The sequence below is a fragment of the Dipodomys spectabilis genome, unplaced genomic scaffold (assembly GCF_019054845.1).
Source record: "Dipodomys spectabilis isolate Male_0828 unplaced genomic scaffold, ASM1905484v1 ptg000297l, whole genome shotgun sequence".
Lineage (NCBI taxonomy): Eukaryota > Metazoa > Chordata > Mammalia > Rodentia > Heteromyidae > Dipodomys > Dipodomys spectabilis.
Window position 1 is genome coordinate 11,351,053 of NW_024870974.1, and position 25,583 is coordinate 11,376,635.

A 25,583-nucleotide genomic window follows, 5' to 3' on the forward strand; every position below is an offset into this window, starting at 1 on the left:
AACATGAATTTCACCAAGCAGTAAATAGCTCAATTCCTTTATCATATATTGCAAAGGGCTTGCTCCTACCAAAGGGATCATCTTTCCATTTTTTATTATGAAACGTAAGTTCAATTAAGAGTTTTTTGGGCACTAATTGAAATTTATGAAGCTTGTCTTCAGCTCTTAATAAATCCCATTTCCCTTTCTACATACAACAAAATTGGTAACCACTCAAATAGTCCCACAACATTCTCTCTTTATATTGGTTAATTGGCTTTGTAGTTGTCTTACTATATCTAGAGTTCACTTGTTTTGAAATTTATAAATGGTACACTTCTGAATTCTGACCTCTCAGTGGTCATATTTGCCTGCACTGTTTCCATAGGTCCCACATTACCAATCAGAGGTAATACCGATAGGAAAAATCACAAATGTTGCTTTCTCTTACTTCAGTGAGAAAGGATCTATATCAAGCATTCTGCTTTTAGCAGACCATTTTAAATTCAAGAGCCCTGCATTCACACCCTCATTTATATAAATCTTCACATAGAAAGGTGTCAGTTTTCCATTTATATATTAAATATTTAGCAAAATGTTATCACACATAAGAGTAAAGTTGATGTAACAAGTTCTCAAAGAAAAAAAGGAATTGTTCCATTCTCTTCCAACTGTGGGTTGGAGAAGAATAAGGTCTAAAGATAGGAGTTGAAGGAGGGTATGCGTCAGATAAATTTAAGATTGTGTAAATAAGTGAAATACCTGTTCCTTGGCAGACTGAAATGGAAGAAATATGCCATTGAGCAAATGTGCACTCAAAGATTTTTTTAAATTCTCTCTGATGTCAGTCATTAATTTCTTGTTTCTTCTTTCACTTCCTGCTACTTTCTTTGACAAGAACAGTTTTTAATATTTCATAATTTTCTAAATAAAAGTGCTTTCTGCTTTTCTTCACTTAGAATTCCACCATTTTCACATCAATTACATTCACAACCAACTAATGTGTAAAGTGTCCATTATGATAAGCATGCCATTAAAAGTGGCACTAAAATTTGAACAGGTCTTTTTATGGCTCCAGGGTGGTTTACTTTGACAATTACCTTCTCACTTACATTCAAATTCACGAATAGTCACAGAGGCACAAAGCACAGAGGCAGGTGTGATGGACTTGTACAGGTTGAGATTTTATGATCCCAGCTCCTAAATGTAATCTATTTTAAGCTCACTTAAAATCCAGTGAGGAACTTCCACTCCTTATAATGCTAAATGCTAGTACTCATTAAGAAATGGTTGGATAGGGCTGGAGTCATGACTCCAGTGGTAGAGCTCCAGCCTAGTAAGAAGTTCTGAGTTTAAACCCCAGTACTGCCGAGCATATTATTACACACACACACACACACACACACACACACACAGAGCTGAATAAACACAAATTCATCTAAGGATTCTCAAAGGTGACTAAAGAAGGAGAGATTATGGGATTCATTTTCTAGAGAAGTATGAATTAATCTTCCCAAGGCTGTATTAGGTTCAAATTGTTCACACTGAACATTTCCTAAGTACTATTTCCCATAATATTTGAACATATCATTTATAGAATATATTGTTTTCCTTATTTTTAAAGCTGATGGTGACTGATGTCTTTGCAGATACTCAGTTACTGTTTTTAAGTACTCACTGATATGCTAACATTGTGCATAGTAGTAATCTAAGGAGCTGCTTCAGCACAAATCCCTACACTAGTAAGATGCAGTTTATCTGATTGATTCTTCCTTTTTTCTCTGGCTCTTCCTGGCTAGAGTTCTCTTTCTCATTCCTGCTGTTGGTGCAATGCCTACTGTGTCTAAAACCTGCTGCAAATTGGCAGCTTGAAATCACCTGTGCAAAGAGGAAAAATCTGATGGGATTTTCCTTCAGAAAAAATATGCTCCAAGTGAGTATTTAAAGAGCCTTCTTATAAGTGAGCCACAGGATTCGGTGTTTTTTCTCTACTTGCTGTTTAGAGACTTAACATCCAAATTCTCCATTGTTCTCTGACGGCTGAGGATCCCAGTATATCCTACCCAGCTTGCACATGACTAGACAATACTGAGCAGGCTTTTGAATTTTATATACATGTTGTGCTGAAAGTTTGTCACTATTTAAAAAAATACTCATCTACAGTTTCGATGGATTTCAAGAAATTCATTTTAAAAAGGATAAATGCCTGTGTCCTTTGTGCACGGCCAGGCAACCAGCTTAGTAGTTGTGGGGGTTAGCCTTTGGAGTATGAATCGCAGACTCTACCTTGAGAAGTTCCAGGAATCTACTTGCTCCGAAGGAAATAGCCTTTGACTATTATATTTTTATTAAAGAAATAGACATTTTTCTATAATAGGATCAAAGGAATAAAAGACCCAGCTTCTCAGCACTCTTTCCCTATCAAGCTTATTAAATTTGTGGAGGAGCAACATCGCTCTGAGATGACAACACATAATCCAGACCCCGGCGCAATCCTAAAAGATGTCTTCCCGAAAGTGGGCAATGATGCATTCTGCACCAAAAAAAAAAAAAACTCCCATAACCCAGATATACCTCCATATTCTGAGCAAAAGGGTCCTTTGGATCACAGAGTGTTGAAGATATCCGATGGTTCCCACGGAAACAGCGCTGGCTTAAATTCTGGGGGATGGGAAAAGTCTGTCGAATAATCGTTAACCTTCCAATCGACCTTCTTACAAGTTCCTGTACATCCGCATCGTTTATTTCCTGTAAGATAAGTAGTAGCAGAAGAATTAGACATTCTTTAATTCAGCAACAGGGGGGGAAAAAGGCAAGTAGTTAGGTAGAAATGCAGTCTGCAATACATTTGCTGAAGGCTCAGCACCTATCAAAGCAAAACAGCTCATGCTCATTAAAATGATCAAGGTATTTGTCATTACTTTCTGTGCTTTCAATAATACAGATTCACGTCTAAATAAATTCTAGAGAATTTGACTTAAACACACTTTACTAATAGCAATAACCCTTGGTTATGTTCGATATATAATAGAAAATTATCAGGATGGGTGAAAACTTGAAATAGCTCACAAAACCGTGTTCAGTTATAACTTCTTATTCACTAGTGGATTTCAAGATATTTTGAGGATCGAGGGAGGTAGCTGCAATATATGAGTAATTGTTCCTAGCAATGAAAAATGAGGCTTTTAAAGTGAGGTGATTACAGGGAGCAAGAGGAAATATTATTTTACTATTATCTTTAAGTAGTTGTACAAAGGAGTTTCAACTCAACTTGTGAATTCCCCTCAAAGAGGAAAATATTATATTTTTCTTTATCATTATTAGAGTTCACTTATATGTCTCTCTTGGTAAGGTATAGATAAAATAAATTTCTCATAGTTTGTGAATGTGTAAGGTAGTTTATCATTGTCCTGACATAAAGATGCAAAGTTCTGTTGGTGAATAAGACTGAGCCAGGCTTAGTAAAGGGAGAAAAAACAATTTCCCTGTGCTGGTGAGTGCATAATTCAAAAGTGTAGTTCCTTTTCTCCTGCCCACATAACCCCATAGTTAAATATTACGATTTGGCTTAATAACATATAAAGAAGTATCTGTATATTTTTCTTTTTCAAAGCTTTAAAATTCTTTTTTTTATTGTGAAAATACCATACAGAGGGGTTACAATTATATGAGCGAGGTAATGAGTACATTTCTTATCAAGCATTGTTGCCTCCTCCTTTGTTTCCCCTTCCCACTCCTACCTTCCCGCCACCTCCCACCACCCTCCCCTTCACCAAAGTTGTAAAGTTCATTTTTCGACATAACGTCTTGTACATCTCATTGTTGCAATGGGTCCACCTGTATCCCAATTTGTTTTTTCCCTTCCCTTCCCCAAATTATACCAACATCAAATACAGTGAAAACAGGAGTTATACCATGGGAGAGAGACATACAAACAACAAAGAAATAATCTTATAAATATGTTAGAAACCATAGCAAGAACGAAAAACTATTTGAGTCCTTATCTTGGGGTTCATTTTGCCTAACATCAACTTATCTGACCGTTTCTGCTTGTCTCAGACATATATTAGTTATTGCAAATATAAAATTCATCCTTTCTTTGTGATCTTTATGAAATATAGATTTTTCTGAAAATAAAATAACACCTGCCCATCACTAAATCCAGTGTAATATTAGAAATTTCTGGGCGATTAATTGTTAATGCACCATAAAAAATGTTTTTATCTCAGTTTAAAATACCCTCTTTTTCCTTTAGTCTGTGTCATTTCAATGGGCACCCAAGGCTCTGTCTGGCATCTGCTTACAGATTCAACAGTGTCCTGGCAACTTCATTTTAATCTTTTCATTGAAAATTTTAAACCTAATTGATATTAATATCGCTATCCAATACATTTTAATGTTTAAATTTTTTCATGTTGTATAATCAAGCAGTTTTATGTTTTTAATGAAAAGGTAGTAAAAATTGTACTATTTCCTCATAATGTATACACTATACAGTAGCACTTATTAGCTTTAAAACACAAAGATATATCCAAAATTTAAGTAGTACCAGCTTTATCTGTGCAATTCATGACAGACTATAAATCTGCACATTAGAAGAAAAAAATCTACTTTTAATGAACTACCACTATATATTTGGCAAAATTTTAACTAATTTGCCTATTGGGAAATGACACTAATCTATTTGTAGATTTTACTATTATCAGAAAAAAAACAAAAACTTCCAAAGTTTTTACAAGAAGTTCATAATTCCTTACAGAAATTACTTTGGTTGGTATTCACAAATGTTGAAAACTATACAGATGCATTATTTCAATATTTAGCAATCTGATAATTCTGTAAAAAATGATTAAGTCATCTCTCAGGAGTCTTGAGTCATGCTTTCAAACACGTGTAAAAGAGATGGTTACTTTTTATACTTTCCACAAGGTTTGAAGTTCTCAGGTGCCTACACCTAAGCAGATATGAAGAAATGCCAGTTTGAATTGAATAGGTTTCACCTATTTTATGTGTGAAGGAAAAAGAAATTAATTTTCTGGAAGAATCTGCCATCCTGAATGAAACCAACAGACAGTCTGTCTCAAAACTTTCACCTGCAATTTTAGTTTTGACACCTGATCTCAAAAAATCAGTGTGGTAGTGAGATGAAAACTTGATTGGGAACTCTTTCACATTTACAGAAATTTTACTTCTGCATCTCAAAAGGTCTATTTAAAGGGTGACAGAATCAATGTGTTACATAAACATAGGCAACTGATCACTTTATCTGGAAGAAAGATTATATTGAACTATATTTAAAAGTCCACAAGTAAAATTTTTAAATAAAAAACTATCATATTGTTCTCATGTTGTTTTTAAAATAATGTTTCAGTGATAAGTTTTTTTTAATCTTATAAAAAAGTAATCCACCAGGCAAATACTTTCTTGAGCCTGCAAATTTCTAAATATGCTAAATAATTTCTATAGAGACCCACAAAAATGTTCTGAGCTCTAAATAACTTAAAGAATCTGAATTGTAAAATTATTTCTTTGTATCCAGGGGCTCATACTTGTACTTCTAGCTACGCTAGAGGTTGAGATCTAGAGGGTAAGGATTCAAGGTCAGCCTAGGCAGAAAAGTTCACTCCATCTCCAAGACAACTAGCCAGTGTTCAGATCACCTGTTGTAATGTGTTATGGGTGAATCGGGGGCAGAGGGAGGAAGGAAGGGATACTGAGGGGAGGATATACCTTTTGATTCTGAGGAGAGAAGAAGACCTAACTACATATAAAAACAGTACAATGAAAGCCACCAAGCAGTGTTTGAAAAAGGAGGAAAGATAGAAATATAAAGGAGGCCATGGAGTTGTTCAGGGTACACTGCATGGATGTATGGCATTATTACAACCAAGTCTCTTTCTGTTACTAACCCCCCAAAAAGGAAGGAATTTAATATCAGATAAAAATAAGGATTGTAAAGATTCTTTAGTTTTAAAGAATGCAATCTACAAGCTAATTAAACCAAATACAAAAGCTAGTGGGATAACAGTCTCTCCTAAGATTGGAACAGAGGCAGAAAATAAAACAAAACAAAACCAACCCACAAATATAACCCATAGGGAGAATGACCTAAACAACAACCCAACACAAGACAAAGGCAATGGAAACTTTACAATGGAAAATTCTTTTTTAAATTCTATTCTTAGCACCTAAACATAAAAGTGGTATAATGTGCAGAGAACTGTTTGTTTTCATTGAATCTTACTTTCCTAACAGAAAAAAATAGAAATGGAAAACACCTGATCTGAAAAGCTATCATGAAAGTTTGCTAAGCTTCCTTCCCTTTGGTCCTTCCTTCTGCCCTGATGGATATGTACTCATTGTAAATAGAGAATTAAGAGGTATGAGAAGCTAAGCATGGTATCATATGCCTCGAATCTCAGTACCTGGGAGGCTCAGGCAAGATGATTTATTTTGAGTTTGAGTCCAGCCTGAGCTACATCATGAGATCTTGTCTCAAAAACAATATTAACAAAATTAGAAGAAATCAGACCCTCACTAAAACAGATCTTATAAATGTACACATTGCCTGTGGAAATCTCAGAAAAAAATGCATCTCAGTTTGACAGGAGAATTACACTGACTAAGAGATATAAATTTTGGCTGAGCAAAAACAGACTTGTAAGATGTTTCTGGCATCTTTACCTGAGCTAAAATGCTTCACTATCAGTGCAGGGGTAAGTAGGAAAAACAACTGGAAACGGAATTATTTTAACATCTCTGCATAAGGAGAAGAAAATCATTCATCCTCTGAAGACCTCACCCCTCAGTGTTCCTGGAATAACTTAGCACTCAGCACTAAAGATAGAAAGTGCTACCTGAGTTTTAATAGGAAATGATCTTCCCGTGATACATTCATTGAGTCATTTGTAGCATTGACTAAGACCTCATTCAATTTTTATTATTAATCTGTAAGAAAATATTATACAAATCAATCTACCAAGCATAGGAAAATTGTAGCTTGATAAATTTTATACTCAGGATTCAATCTATTTTGCTGACTTGCAAAATCAGAATTCTTACCCCAAACACTTTTATTCCTAAAATTTTTCTAATTTTCTGAAAGTCCATAGTAAGTACATAAGTAAATAATCCATTGTCCTTTTTTAAATTTTTTTGGTCATGGGCTTGAACTCAGGACCTGGGAGCTATCTCTGAGCTTTTCTGCTCAGGGGTAGTGCTTCTTTGGAGATAAGAGTTTCACAGACTTTACTGCCTGGGTTGGCTTTGAACCATGATCCTCAGATCTCAGCCTCCTGGGAAGCTAGGATTATAGATGTGAGCCACTGGTGTACTTCAATACATTATCTTTATTTGTAAATCATATATATGTCTGAATCTACATCTGATTGAGGGAAAAAAATCACAGTATTTGATTTGATCATATAATTAGCCAAGGACTGGTCTGTTCATAGTTCTTAGTGATCTTGACTAATAAGTACTTACTATATAGAGCTCTCAGGGATTGTAATATCTATATATCTATATATATATACACACAAATACATTGTTATATATGTACTATATAACTTATGTAATACATATAATGTATATATTACCTATATATAATATATACAGATATTACAAATATATATTATACAGATATATACTGTATATAGTATGTTATATTGTATATAGTATGTGTGTGTGTATATGTGTGTGTGTGAGAGAGAGAGAATTGGGACTTGAACTCAGGGCCTGCTCTTTGTCGCTTAGCTTTCTCATTCAGTTAGTGCTTTGCCACTTTAGCCACAGCTCCACTTTCGGCTTTCTGCTGGTTAATTAGAGATAAGAGTCCCTCAGATTTGTCTGCCAAGGCTGGCTTTGAACTTTGAGTCTCAGATCTTAGCCTCCTGAGTAGCATTCAGGCATCAGCCACTCTCATTCATCTGTAATAGATGTTTAATCTTATATATTATCTTAAAAAATAAGCCTTTCGCAAGGAATTTGACAAGTGTATGGACTTTAAAACAGTTGTATTTCTTTCTGTAAATGGAAAAAATACCCTGTTCTCTGTTGATTCATATTCATATGCAGAACTATTCAATCTTCATGCAAAGAGGTGGATATGAAAGTTTAAAAAATGACATTAAAATATAAATGGAATACAGGCTCTCTCCTGAGGAGAATTCACTTCCCTTACAAAGAGGAACTATACTTTTCATGAAGATGATCTTTCTAAGCAGGTAGTATGTGCCAACAGGAAAAGCTAAAAGATACTCAGTGGGGAAGACTTTCTCCATTTATATTATTCATATAAAGACTTTTATCATTTTTTAAATCCTCATTCTATTTTTGTTTAACAGCATTCACTCAGAAAGCTGAAAGTTTACTTCGGATTCTGTCTCCATAGCAATTCAAGGCCATAGGAAATGCTGAGAGCAGCTACCTTCCCAATAGCAGGATGGAGATGACAGTAAAGGTAACGAGACTTTACCTCATTTATAATGATCCAGTGACAGTCGAAAGCAACCAAATTAGTCTCCACAACCTGGAATAGAAAACAAATCAGCCATCAGCACTGATCACATAAAACAAACCAAACAAACTAAACAGGCTTTTTGTAAATGGACGAAAATGAGTCACATTTATAGGAGTTTAGATTTATTCAAAGATAAAAAAAAACCTTTAGCAAAATGCATAGAAACGTGTGTTTGATATGTAGATGCACTGCAGATGTGCTAAATCAAAGCATCCTTCATCAAAAACTTGAAAAATAGAAATATAAACAATACTGTTTTGTGGTTTAACAGAGAGTGGAGTTCAAATGTTCACCTTTCCATTCCAAATAATCTTTGGTAGTTTTTTATTAAACACCTAATAAATATATAAGTGTATATCCTTCTATAATTTGACTCAACTTGATTTTGTATCCTCTGTTACTGTTACGTCCCTCCGTGTCTTCTTGCTATAACCTTTGGGTAAGTGAGCAGCTCCCTGTTTTCCTGAAATCAATGTAGATTTGAATAGATTTAATTTTGAACTTATCTGGTTGTAACCTACTAAAAGCAATTTCTATTAGATTAGCACTGAGACTTGGGTAGGGAGTTTTACTAGCTTTCAGACTGCTAATAAGGTAAAAAGAAACAAATTTTACATAAAAGGAAAAAGCAAACAATAAATGGGAGGTAATTTTGGTTGACTAACTTTGGATATTTATTCTACTATTTTTTTGGCATATGTTAAAAAATGAGAGCTCTGTGTATTTATAAACACATGCATTTGTGTGTGTGTGTGTGTGTGTGTGTGTGTGTGTGTGTGTGTGTGTGTGAGAGAGAGAGAGAGAGAGAGAGAGAGAGAGAGAGAATGGGAAGGAGGGAGAATAGGAGAGAAAATAGCTTTAATATCAAAGCTTATATCAATTCTTATCATACACATCTTAGACATATTCTTACGTTTCATATAATGAACTAATAAATGAAACTTCATGAAGTTATTCTTTAATTTCTAGAAATAATACTTAAGATATGATTTTTTCAAGTATGAAAGTGCTTTCTAATAATGAGCAAAGAGCTATTATAAAGCATGATCACACTTTGCACTTATTCTTTGTCCCACTGAGAATTACTTGAAAGATGAATTTTAATCACACAAAATGTAACAATACAAATTTGTTATGTGATTTGATGTTTTCCAAAATTTATATTGTTATTTGAAGAAACTTTGTTTTCAAATTTTGGTATGAGTTTTGTATATTTTCTCTCTGCTCACTCTTTCTCTCTATGTATGTTATCTATAAACATACATCTATGTATCCATATATATATACACACACATACACATACATATGTAGATACATGTGAATGTGTATATATATGTATAAATGTATATGTGTATAACATCTTAGTCTCCATGATCTTGCTAAGGTGTGTAGACAATGTATTATCTGAGAAGCATTATCTGTATTTATCATTATTGTTATTATCATTTTTTTAATTTAATTTAATTTTATTTGTGAACATATGTTATTATCATTTTTAAATACAGCATGTTCAATTTATTAACAGAAAATATGACTCATAGCAATTTGTTTTAGCTAAAGAAGAAACACTTTTTAGTTTATTTCAGTATTAGTAAACTTTCTAAATTTCTGATTACTTTCTCTAATAGTTTTAGAGACATGTCATCAATAATTTATTAACAATGGAAAGTATTAGATAGTAAGTGAAAACTCCATTTGAACTTTTGAAGAGTCTTAGTCGAAGATTAAGGTACAATATATAAAAAGTAAGTTTTGGGTGTCTCATACCTGAAATTCTAGCTACTCAAAAGGCTGAAATATGAGAATTTTGCTTTAAAGCAAGTCCAGGCAGGAAAGTGTGAGACTTATCTTCAATTAACCCTCAAAAAGCCAGATGTGAATGGGGTTGGGAAGGTGGCTCAGTGGTAGAGCGCTTGCCTTGCATGCATGAGGCCCTGGGTTCAATTCCTCAGCACCACATAAGCAAAAAGAAAAAAGCCAGAAGTGGCACTGTGGCTCAAGTGGTAGAGCACTAGCCTTGAGCTGAAGAGCTGAGGGACAGCGCCCAGGCCCAGAGTTCAAGCCCCACTACCGGACCCCCCCCCCCCCAAAAAAAGCCAGATGTGAATGTATGGTTCAATTAGCCAAGCTTGCACATAAAAGATGAGGGAGAGTGTCCAGGGAGAGTGTTCAAGCCTCATACCACCTCCAAAGAAGTAAGGAAAAAAGAAAAGGATAGGAGAAAGGGAGGAAGGGAGGAAACAAGGGAGGAAGGAAGGAGGGAGGGAAGGAAGGAGGGACAAAAAGTAAGCCTTTAGATAAATGGAGAAGCAAATATACAAATGAGAGGGAAAATGCTAGGAGCAAAATGTAGATACAAGAATAGTTTAGCAATGTGCAAGACGCTATGTCGAAAAACAAACTTTATAATTTAGGTGGGGGTGGGGGTAGTATGTGGGGGTTGGGGGTGGGGGGTGTAGTTGAGGAGGTGGGAGGGATGGGATGGTAGGGGAAAAACAAAGGAGGAGGCAACATTGATGGATAAGAAATTGTTAGCGGGAGTGTAAGCTTGTTCAACTACTTTGGAAAGCAGTATGGACGTTCCTCAAAAGACTCCACATAGAGCTCCCCTATGACCCAGCAATCCCACTATTGGGCATTTACCCATATGATCACAAGCAAGACCATACTAAAGCTACCAGCACAACTATGTTTATTGCAGCATTATTTACCATAGCTAAGATATGGAACCAACCCAGATGCCCCTCAGTAGATGAATGGATCAAGAAAATGTGGTATATATATACACAATGGAATTCTATGCCTCCATCAGAAAGAATGACATTGCCCCATTTCATAGGAAATGGAAAGACTTGGAAAAAATTATATTAAGTGAAGTAAGCCAGGCCCATAAGGTCCATGGTTTCCCTTATTTGCAATTACTAGTATATGTCTGAGACAAGCAGAAACGGTCAGATAAGTTTATGTTAGGCAAAATGAACCCCAAGATAAAGATTCAAATGTGTTTTTTTTTCTTGTGATTGTTTCTAACACATTTATAAGATGATTTCTTTGTCGCTTTGTATGTCCCTCCCCCTGTTTTCACTGTATTGGATGTTGGTATACTTTGTGGAGGGGAAGGGAAAAAACAAATTGTTTAAATAGGAATACAGGTGGACCCATTGCAACAATGAGATATACATGTCATTATGGCAAAAAACGAACTTTACAACTTTGGGGGGGTGGATGGGAAGGGATGGGAAGGGGAAACAAAGGAGGAGGCAACAATGCTCAATAAGAAATGTACTCATTACCTTGCTCAAGTAACTGTAACCACTCTGTACAATATTTTCACAATAAAAAACTTATTTTAAAAAAGAATAGTTTAGCAAAAAAAGAGACACGAAAGCCGGAATGAATAGATTGAAAGCGTTTATAAAACAGTACTAGAAGCAGAGAAAAGAGATGACATAATTTTAATCAACCTGTCCTTATTTAGATAATCTGTGCCACGAGGGAAGATTAAACCAATGTAAGCTATGAGAGCTCTACATTATGTTTATAAACTGTTGAGTAATTGATGTTGTAGGGATGTGCTTAGAACTGGCAGACGATAACATCCTGGTAATTTGTCTCCACAGTACTAGCCTTCCTTCCCACTGTGGTTTGAAATAAACTTCCAGGAGAATGCCCGATACAGCGCTGGGACACAAGTGAGCGGGTCTCAATCGGGCATTACAGCAAAGAAGAAAGGCAGCTAGCTATCTCATCAAAGGCCATTATATGACCCTGCTTGGTGCGTGGTCAGAGGACAAACGATTTCTCCTTCCAGTCTTTGGTTTCATTCAACAGTATTACAAATGCAAGACATTTTAGCAGTGTAAGTTTGAAACAAGGAAAAAAAAACTATTCACACTTTTTTGAGGATAAACAAAGCCTTTATCTTCACACCCTACGTTGGGAGCTCTTCATCATAGGTGGGCACCAGGTGTGGAAGACCCCTGGGTGTGAGTCAACTGGAATTCACCCTTGTGTCTCAATGTGCATTTTTTTTTATTGTGAAAATACTGTACAGAGGGGTTACAATTACATGGGCAAGATAATGAGTACATTTCTTATCAAGCATTGTAGCCTCCTCCTTTATTTCCCCTTCCTATCCTATCCTACCCCCCCAGTCCCCTCTCACCACCCCCCCCCCCCGCACCAAAGTTGTAAAGTTCGTTTTCGACATAACATCTTGTACATCTCATTGTTGCAATGGGTCCACCTGTATCCCTATTTAAACGATTTGTTTTTCCCCTTCCCCTCCACAAATTATGCCGACATCAAATACAGTGAAAGCAGGGGTTATACTGTGGGGAAGGGACATACAAAGCAACAAAGAAATCATCTTATAAATGTCTTAGAAACAATCGCATGAAAGAAAAAAAAACATTTGAATACATATCTTAGGGTTCATTTCCCTAACATCAACTTATCTGACCTTTTCTGCTTGACTCAGACATACACTAGATATTGCATTTCAAAGAAAAGGTCTTTCAGATCCTTCATTCTGCTTAAATTTAGACTCTCCAATCTCCTACTGAGGCTCTTCTGAGGGTCTCACTGTTGTAAACTCGTTAGTCTCAAAGTCGCTCCTAAATTTAACTTGCTAAATGTAATAAAATATTCTGTCCCAAGGACAAGGGAAGGATGCAAAGTTTACTAGAAGAATTAGAAAGAAATAGAAATCGCATCATAGCATAAATCAGATGATCCCAAGCCCACTCTCTCCTCTTCTCCTGGGACACCAGCTGGTCCAGCTTCCCCACCATGTGCTGAGGGTAGAGCTGCCCCCTGTTGCAGAATAAGAGCAGAAGTGACATCATTTTCAACCCTGACCAATACCACCTCCTGTGTGCCGCCTCTGTTCTCTGTGCTTCGAAGCTCATTGCATCCAGACAGAGCTGGTAAGTCACAGCGGACTGTCTTGTATGTTCTGCGGTGTCATCTAGTTGACAAGGAATAAAGCTCGGGTGCACCAAGACATTACATTTTGGTTATGTGGTGTGTGTGTGTGTGTGTGTGTGTGTGTGTGTACCACAGGAATTACACTTCTACTCCTGACATTTTGTTGGTTAATGGGAGATAAAAGTCATAGGCATCTTCGTACCTAAGCTGTGGTCAAATCTTGGTCCTTAGATTTCAACCTCCTGAGAAGCTAGGATTACAGATGTGAGCTACCAATGACTAGCTTGGTGATGCTTTCTTAAAAAAAATTAGTCTATCTCAATTAATGCAAAGAAGCTTTACTAACATCTGCTTTGTAATCTCTGGTTTTAATGAATTTCAATAAACACACTCAATAGACTAATGTACTTCCGTGACTTTATATAAGCATGATTTCAAAATCGTTCTGGATTTGTTGGCTCTATTAATGATGTTAAGTATTCAAGACTTTTTTGCAAGCTCATTTTTTCCCCTTTGGGGAAAGAAAATAAGTGCTACAATGAAATACTTAAGAATAAAAAGACAGATGTGTCATATTCCTTTAATTATCTAACAAAGTATGCACATGTGCACAACTAAAATATATATACTAGTTTAATACCATGTTTTAAAGAATTGAAAGTTGATGCCTCCTCATCTTATCTGGGGAAATGTCCAGTAAAAGGGCAAGATAACTTCTTTGTTCTATGTTACCTTCATCGTGTATAAATAAACTGGCAAGAGTTCTCCAGATTTTTGGAATTCACAGTTATTGAAAGTTACCAATGTTAATAGCCACTAATTAAAAGATAACTTAGCTGGGTGCCAATTGCTCATGCTTATAATCCTAGTTACTTAGGAGGCTGGGATCTGAGGACCCTGGTTTACAGGCAGCCTGAGCAGGAAAGACTGTGAGACTCTTATCTCTGATTAAACACCAAATAGCTCCAGACATGGAGCTATGGTTCAAGTGGTAGAGCCCTACCTCTGAGTGATAAAAAACGCTTAGGGACAATGCCCAGGCCCTTACTTCAAGCCCTAGGAGTAGTATGCATGTGCATACACACACACACACACACACACACACACACACACACACACACACAGAAGATAACTGATATTAGTCATGGAAGAATATTTGGAATGAGGCATGAAGTTCAGTGGCTTACTCCTGTGAACCCTTCTGACTTTTAGTTAGTTCACTTAGTATAAATATATTAGGAGAAACCTCCTAATATAGACGTGCATATATTGTAAATGTAGGCATTTCCAGAAATGTTAAAACATATACTAGAATTAAAAGAAATGTGCATAAGGAGTGAAAATTTTGCTTAGCCTTCTCACATATTACCAAACTGAGTTAATATATAATTAGACAATATAGGAAAAGACATTCTGAGCTCAAGCCAGGCTCACATCTGTAATCCCAGCTATTCAGGAGGCTGAGATCTGAAGATTGAGGTTCAAAGCCAGCCCAGGCAGAAAAGTCCATGATACTCATATTTTCAATTAACCACTAGAAAACCAGATAGAGCACTGGCTTTGAGCAAATGATCTCAGGGCCAGCACCTAGGCTCTGAATTTAAGCCCCAATACTGACCCCAAAAAATGGGGAAAAATAAATTCTGAGCATTTAGTGTGGATTATAAAACTCAACTACTGTCCAAATTGATTCACTTGATTACTTAAATAATTTTAATCATATTAATATTTTTCTGCTGAATAGCGTTTAATTCTAAGTAATACTATGCCAAACTATAGCATTACCAACTTGAAGGACCAAATTCTGGATTTTAGGCTATTTTAAGACATCCTAGAAATTTGGGAGTCTATTTTCATGTTCACAGTTACATTAGAATTCAAATAGGGAAAATTATTTAGTTTTCCCACTTTTCTTTCTTGAATAGCACATCTCCTATTTTATTCATATTCAAATATTTAAAATAAAAGGATTAAGAACTTGAGTAGAAATGTTCCTCTTCCACCCCCCTCCCCCCCCCCCCAGGAACTTACATTCAATTATATCACTGGTAATGTAGTTGCTTGGTGTCTTTGTGTGGACTCATAAGAATGTTTTGCAAGTTAGTAAACACTAGTTCTGTTCTTTAAAAAGTCCATGCTTTAAAAATAAAAATTTCATGAAGTCTTTATCAAAATGCACAATGAAAGGGTCTAAAATAAGATGTTGCCATATTGAAAAAAAAAAGGAGAACTGACAAAGAGATCATAATATATTTTGGGTCCCAAAAGAAAAGAGTAAGATAGCTGGATACTGGTGTCTCATGCCTACAATTCTAACTACTTAGGAGGCTGAGCTCAGAGATGGTGGGTCAAAGCCAGCCTGGGCAGGAAAGCCTGTGAGATTCTTATCTCCAGTAAACTACCAAAAAAAAAAAAATACTGAAAGTAGAGCTGAGGCTCAAGTAATAGAGTGCTAGCATTAAGCACAAAAGCTTGAGGACAATGCCTAGACCCTGAGTTCAAGCCCCAGGACTGTCACAAAAAACAAAAAGAGAAAAGCAAGAAAGCAAGCAAGAGAGAGACAGAGAGAGACAGAGAGAGAGAGAGAGGAAGGAAGGAAGGAAGGAAGGAAGGAGGGAGGGAGGGAGGGAGGGAGGGAAAGAGAGAAAGGAGCAAGTCCATAAAGGAAAAACAAAAACAAACAAACAAAAAATAACAACAAAATCCCAATCACCTGGAAACTCTACTATGAAAATAACAAGAACAAGGGTTTCTCCTTGGTCATTTCTTTCTTCTCTCTCTTTTGCTCCATCATTTTCTTCTATCATTAAACAAAGATGCATTCATAGTGCATAAAGCATGCACAGTGCGTGCTCTGTGATTATAACAAATCAAACCATCCCACCTACCAAGAAGCTGAGCTTACTTTAAGAGAATTTAGCAAAAAGAGGTGGGGGGTGGGGATCAAGTCCTGTCAGGAAGACAACTGATGAGCAAGGACAGACCATCTGTCACTGGCAGGAACTTTGGAACTTGTGACTCTTTAGAAAAGCCCAATGATTTATCACTCAGCCTTCCATCATTCATCCTCAAATCTTTAGATGTGCTAAATATAGGACAATGAGAAGCAAAGAAATCAGCCACACCGCCAGAGCCTCTATCTCACTGGCATTAAATGCAGAACAGTTACACAAATACAGAGAACGATTTCAGCATCGACTAAACCATAAAAGCGACATGCTGTTTCAACGTTTATTATAGAACAAGTGGCCAGAGAAATACCGAAGAGCTTCTGGCTCCTCAGGTGCAGCAATAGCATTGCTCACATCCACCGCACGCTGCTGAATATCCTCTGTCGGCATAGATTTAGAGATGATAGGTTAAACCGGAGGGCTGCAGGCTCACACCTGTAATCCTAGCGAATTAGGATTGGGTGGATTCCGTGTGTAAATCCCAAATCCATCCAGCAGATGGCGTCGTCAGATACTGGGCAGCAGGGGAAGGGGCTGCATTGGGAATGACTGTCTTGTTTGCATTTTCTCTTGAGCTCAGCATGGTTCCCTACCCAAAGCTCTTCTACTATAGTCCAAGCTGCCACTACCTGCCAAGCCACTCTTGTGCTTTTGCTTTAGAATCTCTGCTCTGATCTTCCAGCTGGAAGAGCGCAGATACACTTGCATCCAAATCCTCTTGCCATTACTGCCAAAGTTATTTCATAAACGGATATGCTAGATTTATTGTTACTGCTGTGCAGTTGGGTCTTCCCACAGCCCTGGGAGATGGAATTATGCCACACCGAGAGCTGGCCAGCTCCATGCTGCCCGTGATGGTTCTTAAAGTGTAAGAACAGGCACCCATGCATGCGTATAGGGACTCCGCGTTCATCATGTGGTAAAGACCAATCTTCTGTGCCTTGCATCAATCGAAAAAGACCGAACAACGATTAAAAAGGAAATTATTAATTTCAACACTTTTCCTGATTAGGATAAAAATAAATACTTGTCAATTATTACTAGTGTAATGAAGCACTGTTTTTAGTTCTTGGTTCGTTTCAGCTGGCACAGTGGTGTTTTTGTAGGTTGGTTGGTTTGTTTGCTTCAGATCCTTGCCATGATGACAAAACAAATATTATGCCAAAACCCATCTTACAAGTATTATGCTTTTGAAAGACAACTTTGGCCACAATTAGGAAATGGCATTATAGTATTTTATTTATTAATTAATATCCAACTGACCCTTAGCAGAATAAATTAAATGTTCAGTATGACTCACAAAAAAATACATCTTTGACTGGATTTTAATTAGGGCTTAAAATAAAGGTTTGAGGGTGTATTTCAGGCTTTGTGAAGAAAAACTTTTTTATCTTGAAGCAAAAATGGCAAAACTGTTTTTCAAAGAATAGTCTGTTGATCATGTCTAAGAGTAGCTTATGGTTTACCCCCTAAACAATTATGTGAAGGAGGATTACCTATATACCATTAATTCTCCTAACTTTTTTAGATGAAAAACCTGAGGACAGAAAGGTTAAGAAACCCTCAAATGATAAAGTTAAATAGAACTGGGAGAATCAGTAATTAGCAGAGATATTTATCTATAAGAATGTGTTCACAGCCCTGTTTCTCAAAGTTTCAGAAATCATTATGCATCTTTCAAAATTAGAGTAACTGCAGAAAAACTGACAATTTCAGAACAATTTGTGGGGTGCACAATAACTTAGGAGCATCTTATGTGCCATGGAAGAATTTGAAAAACTGAAGGCTATTTCATGTACTGTTCTACTTCATGAACATTTGGCCTTCAAGTAATGCATGGAAATATGCTTTGTGAGAGTGGCTCATACTTGTAATCCAGCCTGCTCAGGAGCCTGAGATCTGGGGAGTGTGGTTCAGAGCCAGACGAGATTCTCATTTCCAATTCACCAGAAAAAAAAAACAACACAGAAATTGAGGTGTGGCTCAAGTAACAGAGCACCTGGCATGAACAAAATAGGGTGTGAATTCCTGAGTTTCTGACAAAGTACACACCTAAAATATAAAATAAATTGCTTTTCCCTTAGTGATATTCAAGCCTCATGTTCTTTTCTGAATGTGGTCAATTTGCTACACTGACTCACATTTTTAGGTATTATACATGTATCTCCAATATTCAGCATATAATACATGTTTATATATGTATAATATATATGTACTTATGTGAGTGGGTTTGTCTACCTGTTGCTTAATCATAGAACAATAATCTGTTCTTCTTTTTTCATCACAATCAAAATTCTAATGCTGCCCCAGGAGAAAGACTGGAATGCGTCTAGAGGAGCAATTGGACCTTAGTTCTTAGGTACTGTGCCAGTAAGGCAATTAAGCATCTAGTGTCTGTAGTTAGGCAGCTAATTGGTTTACTACTGTTCTTATAGTAATGACAGGCTTTACACAGCTTGGATGTACCTATGATATAAATAACTCATTACTCATGAAGCCACAATGAAGGCTGGTTATCATTCATCAACAAACATTGCTAGTTCATTATTTATAGGATCTTTAGACTTTTCCAATATTACACAGGAATTTGCTTTGTAGCTGTTTGAAGCATGACACAGCGGTTAGTAATTTTAGGGTCCAAACACTCACTACGAAGATTTAAGTTACTCAAGAGGATTTTGTATTAGTTTTGATGTATACCAAGTATTTAAATGGGGGGACAAGAGAAATACAAAATATGGGATTCCCTGGCCTTAATCCTAAACCACAGTGTTTGTCATTCTCAGTGTATTTACGCTCATTGGAAAAATGGCTCCAGTGTCAAGATCTTCAAGCTTTCTGGGATTTCTAAATGTCTTCAGCAATTTCTTCCATGTAAAAGCGTCCCGGTGGCCTACTGTAAGAAATGTTTTTAAGGGTGTTGGAGTTGACAGTAATGGATAATTTCCAGAATCCCAAGCAATTGACTCTCCCATCTGTGCTATTTCACTATGGGGAAACACAAACTACCTTTCCTTACCACTGACAAATCACCGGATGGTGTCAGCGCTGTGTTTAGTAACAAAATGTCAGTTGAAACTCAGGCGCCAACTGCTAACTGCTCAAACAAAATGTCATTTGCAGAACAGGATCGCAGCATCTGACAAAGAAAGCCGTGCCATGATCACGCAGGCAAACATATTCAAAGTCGTCAGATAGGTGGTAGTGAGCATACGCATCCTGCTTGAAAAATTTACATGCATGCTTTCTCTGTCACTCCGCATTTATAAGTGTATACTTTCTATTAAAAAAAACCACTAGGATCACCCTGATTGTCATTTATATCTTAGAATTTACTGTTCCATCTTTCCTAGAAATGGATCACCCAACTGTGTTTTGTTTTGTTTAGTTGGGACTGCTACTCAGGGACTCAGTATCTTGCTTAGCTTTTTCAATCAAGGTTGGGACTCTACCACTTAAGTCATATCCCCACTTCCAGTTCATTATTATTGTTGTTGTTGTTGTTATTATTATTCTGGTTAATTGGAGATAAGCATCGTACAGACTTTTCAGCTTGGGCTGGCTTCAAAGGCAATCCTCAGCTCTCCGTTTCCTCAGTAGCCACCTTTGGCAGCAGTACAACTTCCCTTCCTACTCTATACATGACATGGACCATCAATTCTTTCTCTGTATCTCCCTCATGCTCAGAGGCAAATGATATTCAGCCTTCATGCTGCCCTAACTCAGCTCCCAGTAACTTCCCTTACTCCATAAACACAAACATAGTTATAGTTCAACAGGGATCTTTGGTTTTAAGCCCTCAGATTTCTGCTCCTCCAAAATCAAACACCAAGCCAACTGATCATGTTAAAGTTGTATAGCTAAAGTGCATCAGGTACGAATTTCCTATCAAGAATCATGGGAACTCTTCCCACAGCCCTCAGGAAGGTCTTTGTTACTAGAGTCTCTGTTTTGCAAATGTATTCACAATACTTCATCATGCCCAGCTTCCTGACAGTGAAGGAGGCTAGTTTCTTCTTATGGAGAGACTAACAAACCTTTCAAATGGAGCCCTGAGTCTCTTTCTTCCTTCTTTAGAGGATGTGTATTTTAGATGATCTCCAGGGCCCTATATGGTCAACACCTCTTCTTTCAACTCTTGTGGGCCTAAAGGTTTCCTTCACATAACTTCAGTGTAAACCTTCCTTACAGACCATCTTTTCCACACTCCCACTTATTCCTTTTATGCCTCCATTCAGTTGGCCCCTAAGGGTCTGACATTAGATGGTCCAACTCTGAAATGTCTTCCAGGATTATATGTGTACCACCCTTAGTGAGCATGTATAATGAGACCGAATTTCCATTTTATTTCCTTAGATTATCCATCACTAAAAGTTTTCAAAACCAAGGACAGTGGTTTATTCACTTTTATATTTCCAACAACAAATTCCGGGGGCCTCTTTCAGACATTAGATACTTGTTGGTTGGATCAAAGTGAATGGATGTGTTAGAAAGTCACGATGCCCATGGTAGACTTTGCCTGGTCACTGTTCCACCCATGTGATCTGCCCTGTGTGCTCACAGCTCACATCCCATCTCAAGGGCTGTGTCTTTATTATTTTCCTGAGACTTTTTGTTTTAGGTTATATTAGTTATCTGTGGAGGGAGCATGTGTCTTTTTTATCCAACCTGAGGACTTTCTCTAGCTTGTTTGGCCATACATACACATAACCTAAGGTAGAAGTACATTTCTATCGCTGGGGTCAACTCTCCACCAATGGGAAAGTGAACGAGTGCCTGTTTTTCATTGCCCTGCGGTAGCAGGACTGCCATTGGCTAAGGCTTAGATGTATTGACACACGTTTCTTCAATCACAATGTCCTTTAGATTGTCCTTCATGAATAGCCTCCAGAAACCACTCAAAAGACAGTTTACTACTGGCTTTTCAAGAATGGACAAGACAAGAAACCAGCTTTCCTGGGCAACGGCTTTTTGATGCTTGAAAATTCCCTGTGCAGAAGACTGTAACCATTGCCTTCCAGGGACAGAAACCTAAAATCCGTACGGTGATGCAATGACTGTTTTTACCTGTGCAAAAGAACCCTGAACTCTCCTTTGCTACCAACGCCCCCTCTACCTGCTGACTTAGAGAGGCAGGTCAGTGCTTGCTTCTTCACCTCTTGGCTTCCTTGATGTTGGCTGTGCATGGAACTTTTTTCTCTTTATGCAAAAGTCTGGCTTCTCTGTGCCTTGGGCAGCAAGCTCCCGTTTGGTACCAGTTCTTAAGTGTTAACACACGCAAGGTCACAGAAGGCTCTCCTCCGACTTGAGCCCCATTTGCTCACGTTTATAACACATACTTGATGAGACCATCTTGATTGAGTTTTCTACTTTCTATCTCTCATGTTCACCAGTTCCTCAAGTTGGACATTTGGGGAGGAAGTCTAAGATAAACCACCCACACTCAAAGTCTTGTCTCAGGATCTGTTCCAGATACTGACTCAAACAGACTCAGCCTTCCTCCACAATAGATAAAACTTACTCCATGAATAAAGAGCAGTGTAGTTCCTTAAGTTAAAGTGAAGACATTTTAAAGCATATTTGCAAAAATAAAATGCTGCCTGTAATCCTAGCTACTCAAGAGGCTAAGATCTGAGGATCACAGCTCAAAGCCAGCCCAGGCTGAAAAGTCCATGTGAATCTTATCTCCAATTAACCACAAGAAAACTGGAAGAGGTGCTGTGGCTCAAAGTGGTAGAGCCTTAGGCTTGAGCAAAAAAGCTCAGGGACAGCACTCAGGGCTTGAGTTCAAACCCCCAAGATTAGGGCTGGGGAGGTGGCTCAGCGGTAGAGCTCTTGCCTTGCATGCATACCCTGGGTTCAATTCCTCAGCACCACATAAGCAGGAAAAAAAAAAAAAAAAAACACTGGAAGTGGCGCTGTGGCTCCAGTGGTAGAGCGCTAGCCTTGAGCTGAAGAGAGGAGGGACAGTGCCCAGGCCCAGAGTTCAGGCCCCATGACCGGACCCAAACCCCCCCCCCAAAAAAAAACAAACAAACCCAAGACTGACAATAAATAAATAAATGAATGAATAAATACATACATGCTGTTCAGTTAGTAGAGATGGAGGAGAATGATGAAAGGGGTAACAATGACCAAGACGATGGAGTACTCACACGCTGACATCATGTTCAATTGTAATCTTTCTGCACAACTAAAATTCCATACAATCTGTCTTAGAATAAATCTACCTTTCTATAACTGTCTGCTAAGATACTAAGATACTCTCATACTTTTCAGGCCCTAAATATAACCAAATTGTACGCAGTCTAATTGGGGATTCTTGTATTTCCTTTTGATTTTGGCAGTGCTGGGAACTGAACTCTGGGCCTTGCTCTTCTTGGCTGTATCCCTTCAGCCACATCCTCAATCCTGGGGATTCTTTTTATCAACTGTTCACAGTGTTTGCTTTTACACACAGATTGCTGGGCCTACTGCAGGTTTAGAAGGGCTATAGCTTGGGGCTTAGAGAATCTGCATTTCTCTGAAGTTACCAGTTGATGCTGTGATTAAGTCCTTTACTAAAAGGTGTGATCAGGTACTGGGTGTGATGATCTGATAGTGATTCTATGTTTATTTAATTAGTTTAACAAAACCATCCAATGTTTTTGAGCACCTGAAATGCACCCAAATAGTGCCATTTGGGTTGGTGCAGGAAGTCTCAGTCTCTGTTCAAAGTGAACTTTTACCCTGGCTCCAATCAATGCTCGTTAACAATACAAAAAATACTCTAATTCTGCCAGTGTATGTGTAACAGTCCTGCAGAACAGAATAAATGACATATATCTTTTTTCTTGATCAAAGGAAATAAAGAAGCCTTATTTAGAAAGAATATTGTGTTTTTAAGCCTGTTGTTCATACCTCTTGAGATATTACTGAAGTGTGATTGCTAATAGTTCACTCATTGAAACACAGATTACAGAATGCACAAGTTATTGTGATCATACCTACTTTCATTTGGAGTGCTAGGTTACTATTTGTAAGAATCGAATTTTCAGAGCATGTAAAAGAAAATCATTTTGATTTTATGGCCATGAATTTTTTTTTTTAACACAACTGATAAAGTCAGTCTTGAATACAGGGCACCAATTGCACCCTAAAATACATCATTAGATTGGCCTGTCTTTTACTTCTTCAGTGTCATTGTAAGTCAGAGAGTAGACTCCAGTTTTACAATGCTATTCAATCAATGATGGGTCAAAGTTTCCTTCAACTAACTTGAGAGAGATAAAGAACAAAGGCAAAAATAATCCCAAAGATTGCTGTGTGAATTTCTGTCCTTAGCTTTTATTTTGAGAAATATTCTTCATTAGAGTATAGAATAGGATTTGAGTTTATTACTATCACTAAAGTTCAAGCCACAGGGTTGCATGGTATTTTGTAACTGTAATCCATAAGATAAAGAGTTGGCCTGTAGACTTTATAAGTTGGTACATACCAGTTCTGAATCTCTGTCCATAGTGTTATTCAAATACTAATGCCTCCCAATAAACGTTCATAGTGCAATTACATTTTACTCTGATGAAAATAAGAAATTAACCAAGAAAACAAAAGGACTTGTTGATGATGATCCCTTGGTTTCTATTGGCCCCAACAAATGAGTGGACCACTAATTTTCTTCTATAGGATATCTTTAAAGTAGTTGTAAAGGAGAATGGATGATAAGCTTTGGAAACCTTCCTTCTAGGATGATTTGATGTCTCTTTAAGACTCTTATGACAGTACTTGGTCTGGTGAGAATTAAGGACAAGGATGTGCTTGAAGGAAATACGTTCTGATAACAGCCATTGTTGAGATGAAGTGATGTGTGTGTGTGTGTGTGTGTGTGCGCGCGCACCAAACACTCATATGCTTCTTTTTGTTTGTTTCTTCAGTAGACATTGGTATAATACTGAGAAAGTATGTTCCCAGACTAAGTCATTATAACTAATGAAGTAAGGGCAGGCAGTAGTTTAGTTTAGCAGGTTTGCTTTTGCAAACACATTTCACTCTGGCTTTCAATACAATTTATCATCTGGATAGCTCAAAATAGTTTCCACATCACTAGAAAAATTCCTGTCTGAATACTCATCTACTGTCTTTCTGTTGCCAAGCTGAGGAAATCTAAAAGTACCCTGGCTTGTATCTTACACTGTATGTTCTAAAATTCACTGGCGTATTTATCACTCAAGTTCCTAGTTTAACATTTTAAAAGGTCAGTAGTTACTGGAGAAGCCCATCTTATTCCCGCAAATATAGAATTGTGGACAATAAAAAGATTTTAATTTTCAAGTTTATTAGGTGAGCTGTAAAACTATTTTAAATAAACAAATTTCTATGGTTGATTGCTTTACTTTGGTAAAAAGTGAAGAAGTGAAAAACAGTTATATAGGCATCTCCTATCTAAATAAATTATTGTCCTCTTCCAAAATCATAGTTTCATCTATTATCTGCCTCCCTACTCTTAGAAACAAGAAACCGAGCACTGAGTATTCAAAGGTGGTCTACATAGAGTAGAATAGTAACATTATAGACAGATTCTAAGATGGCATATAAAAGAACACTGGGTAAGAATGAAGAGAAGAGAAGAAATTGTGGGAATAATAAGCAATTTATGGTTGCCAGTTCCTATACTTTTCTTGAAATATTAGTGGTAAGCAAAATATACCTAGATGAATTTTGTATAAATGGAAAAAAGAGATAGCAACTTTTATGTAAATAGTTACACGTTCTTAGACATGCTATGATTACACAAAACCAATTTGAAAAGCAAAGAAGAATGAGTCAAATCTGAAGGTGCATAAAAGAATTCCAGAGGTTTTACAGTTATTTTTATTATTATGAATTTGTTATCATTTGTGGTGCTGGGGATTGAATCCAAGGCCTTGTGTATCCTAGGTATGTGCTCCACCACTGAACTACTCTCTCAAATCCTTTAATATTATTTTTAAATACTTTATTACAAACATTCTTTAGTGATGAACAATTAAGAGTGTGTAATCATTACCTGTATGTAGTTCATGATTTGCAGAAATTATTTATTTGTATTATTTGGTGGTGCCGGGATTTGAACAAAAGGTTTCACACTTGCTAACCAAGCAGTCTACGAATCCAGCCACATCCCCAGTCCTATATAAATAATATTTCAACTACATCCATTAACAATTAAAATCACAAGCAGGTGC

General features: G+C 37.1%; 1 protein-coding gene across 3 annotated transcripts in view; it reads right to left on the bottom strand.

The window, feature by feature from the left end:
- Grid2 (glutamate ionotropic receptor delta type subunit 2) overlaps positions 1-25,583 on the bottom strand; it is a 1,058,508-nt gene that overhangs the window by 427,013 nt on the left and 605,912 nt on the right. For all 3 annotated transcript variants that reach the window (XM_042701886.1, XM_042701887.1, XM_042701885.1), the window contains 2 exons: positions 8,456-8,509; positions 2,554-2,727 (listed from right to left, as the gene is read on the bottom strand). In XM_042701886.1, the coding sequence (XP_042557820.1) occupies positions 2,554-2,727; positions 8,456-8,509 (228 nt within the window). The remainder of the gene's footprint in view (positions 1-2,553; positions 2,728-8,455; positions 8,510-25,583) is intronic.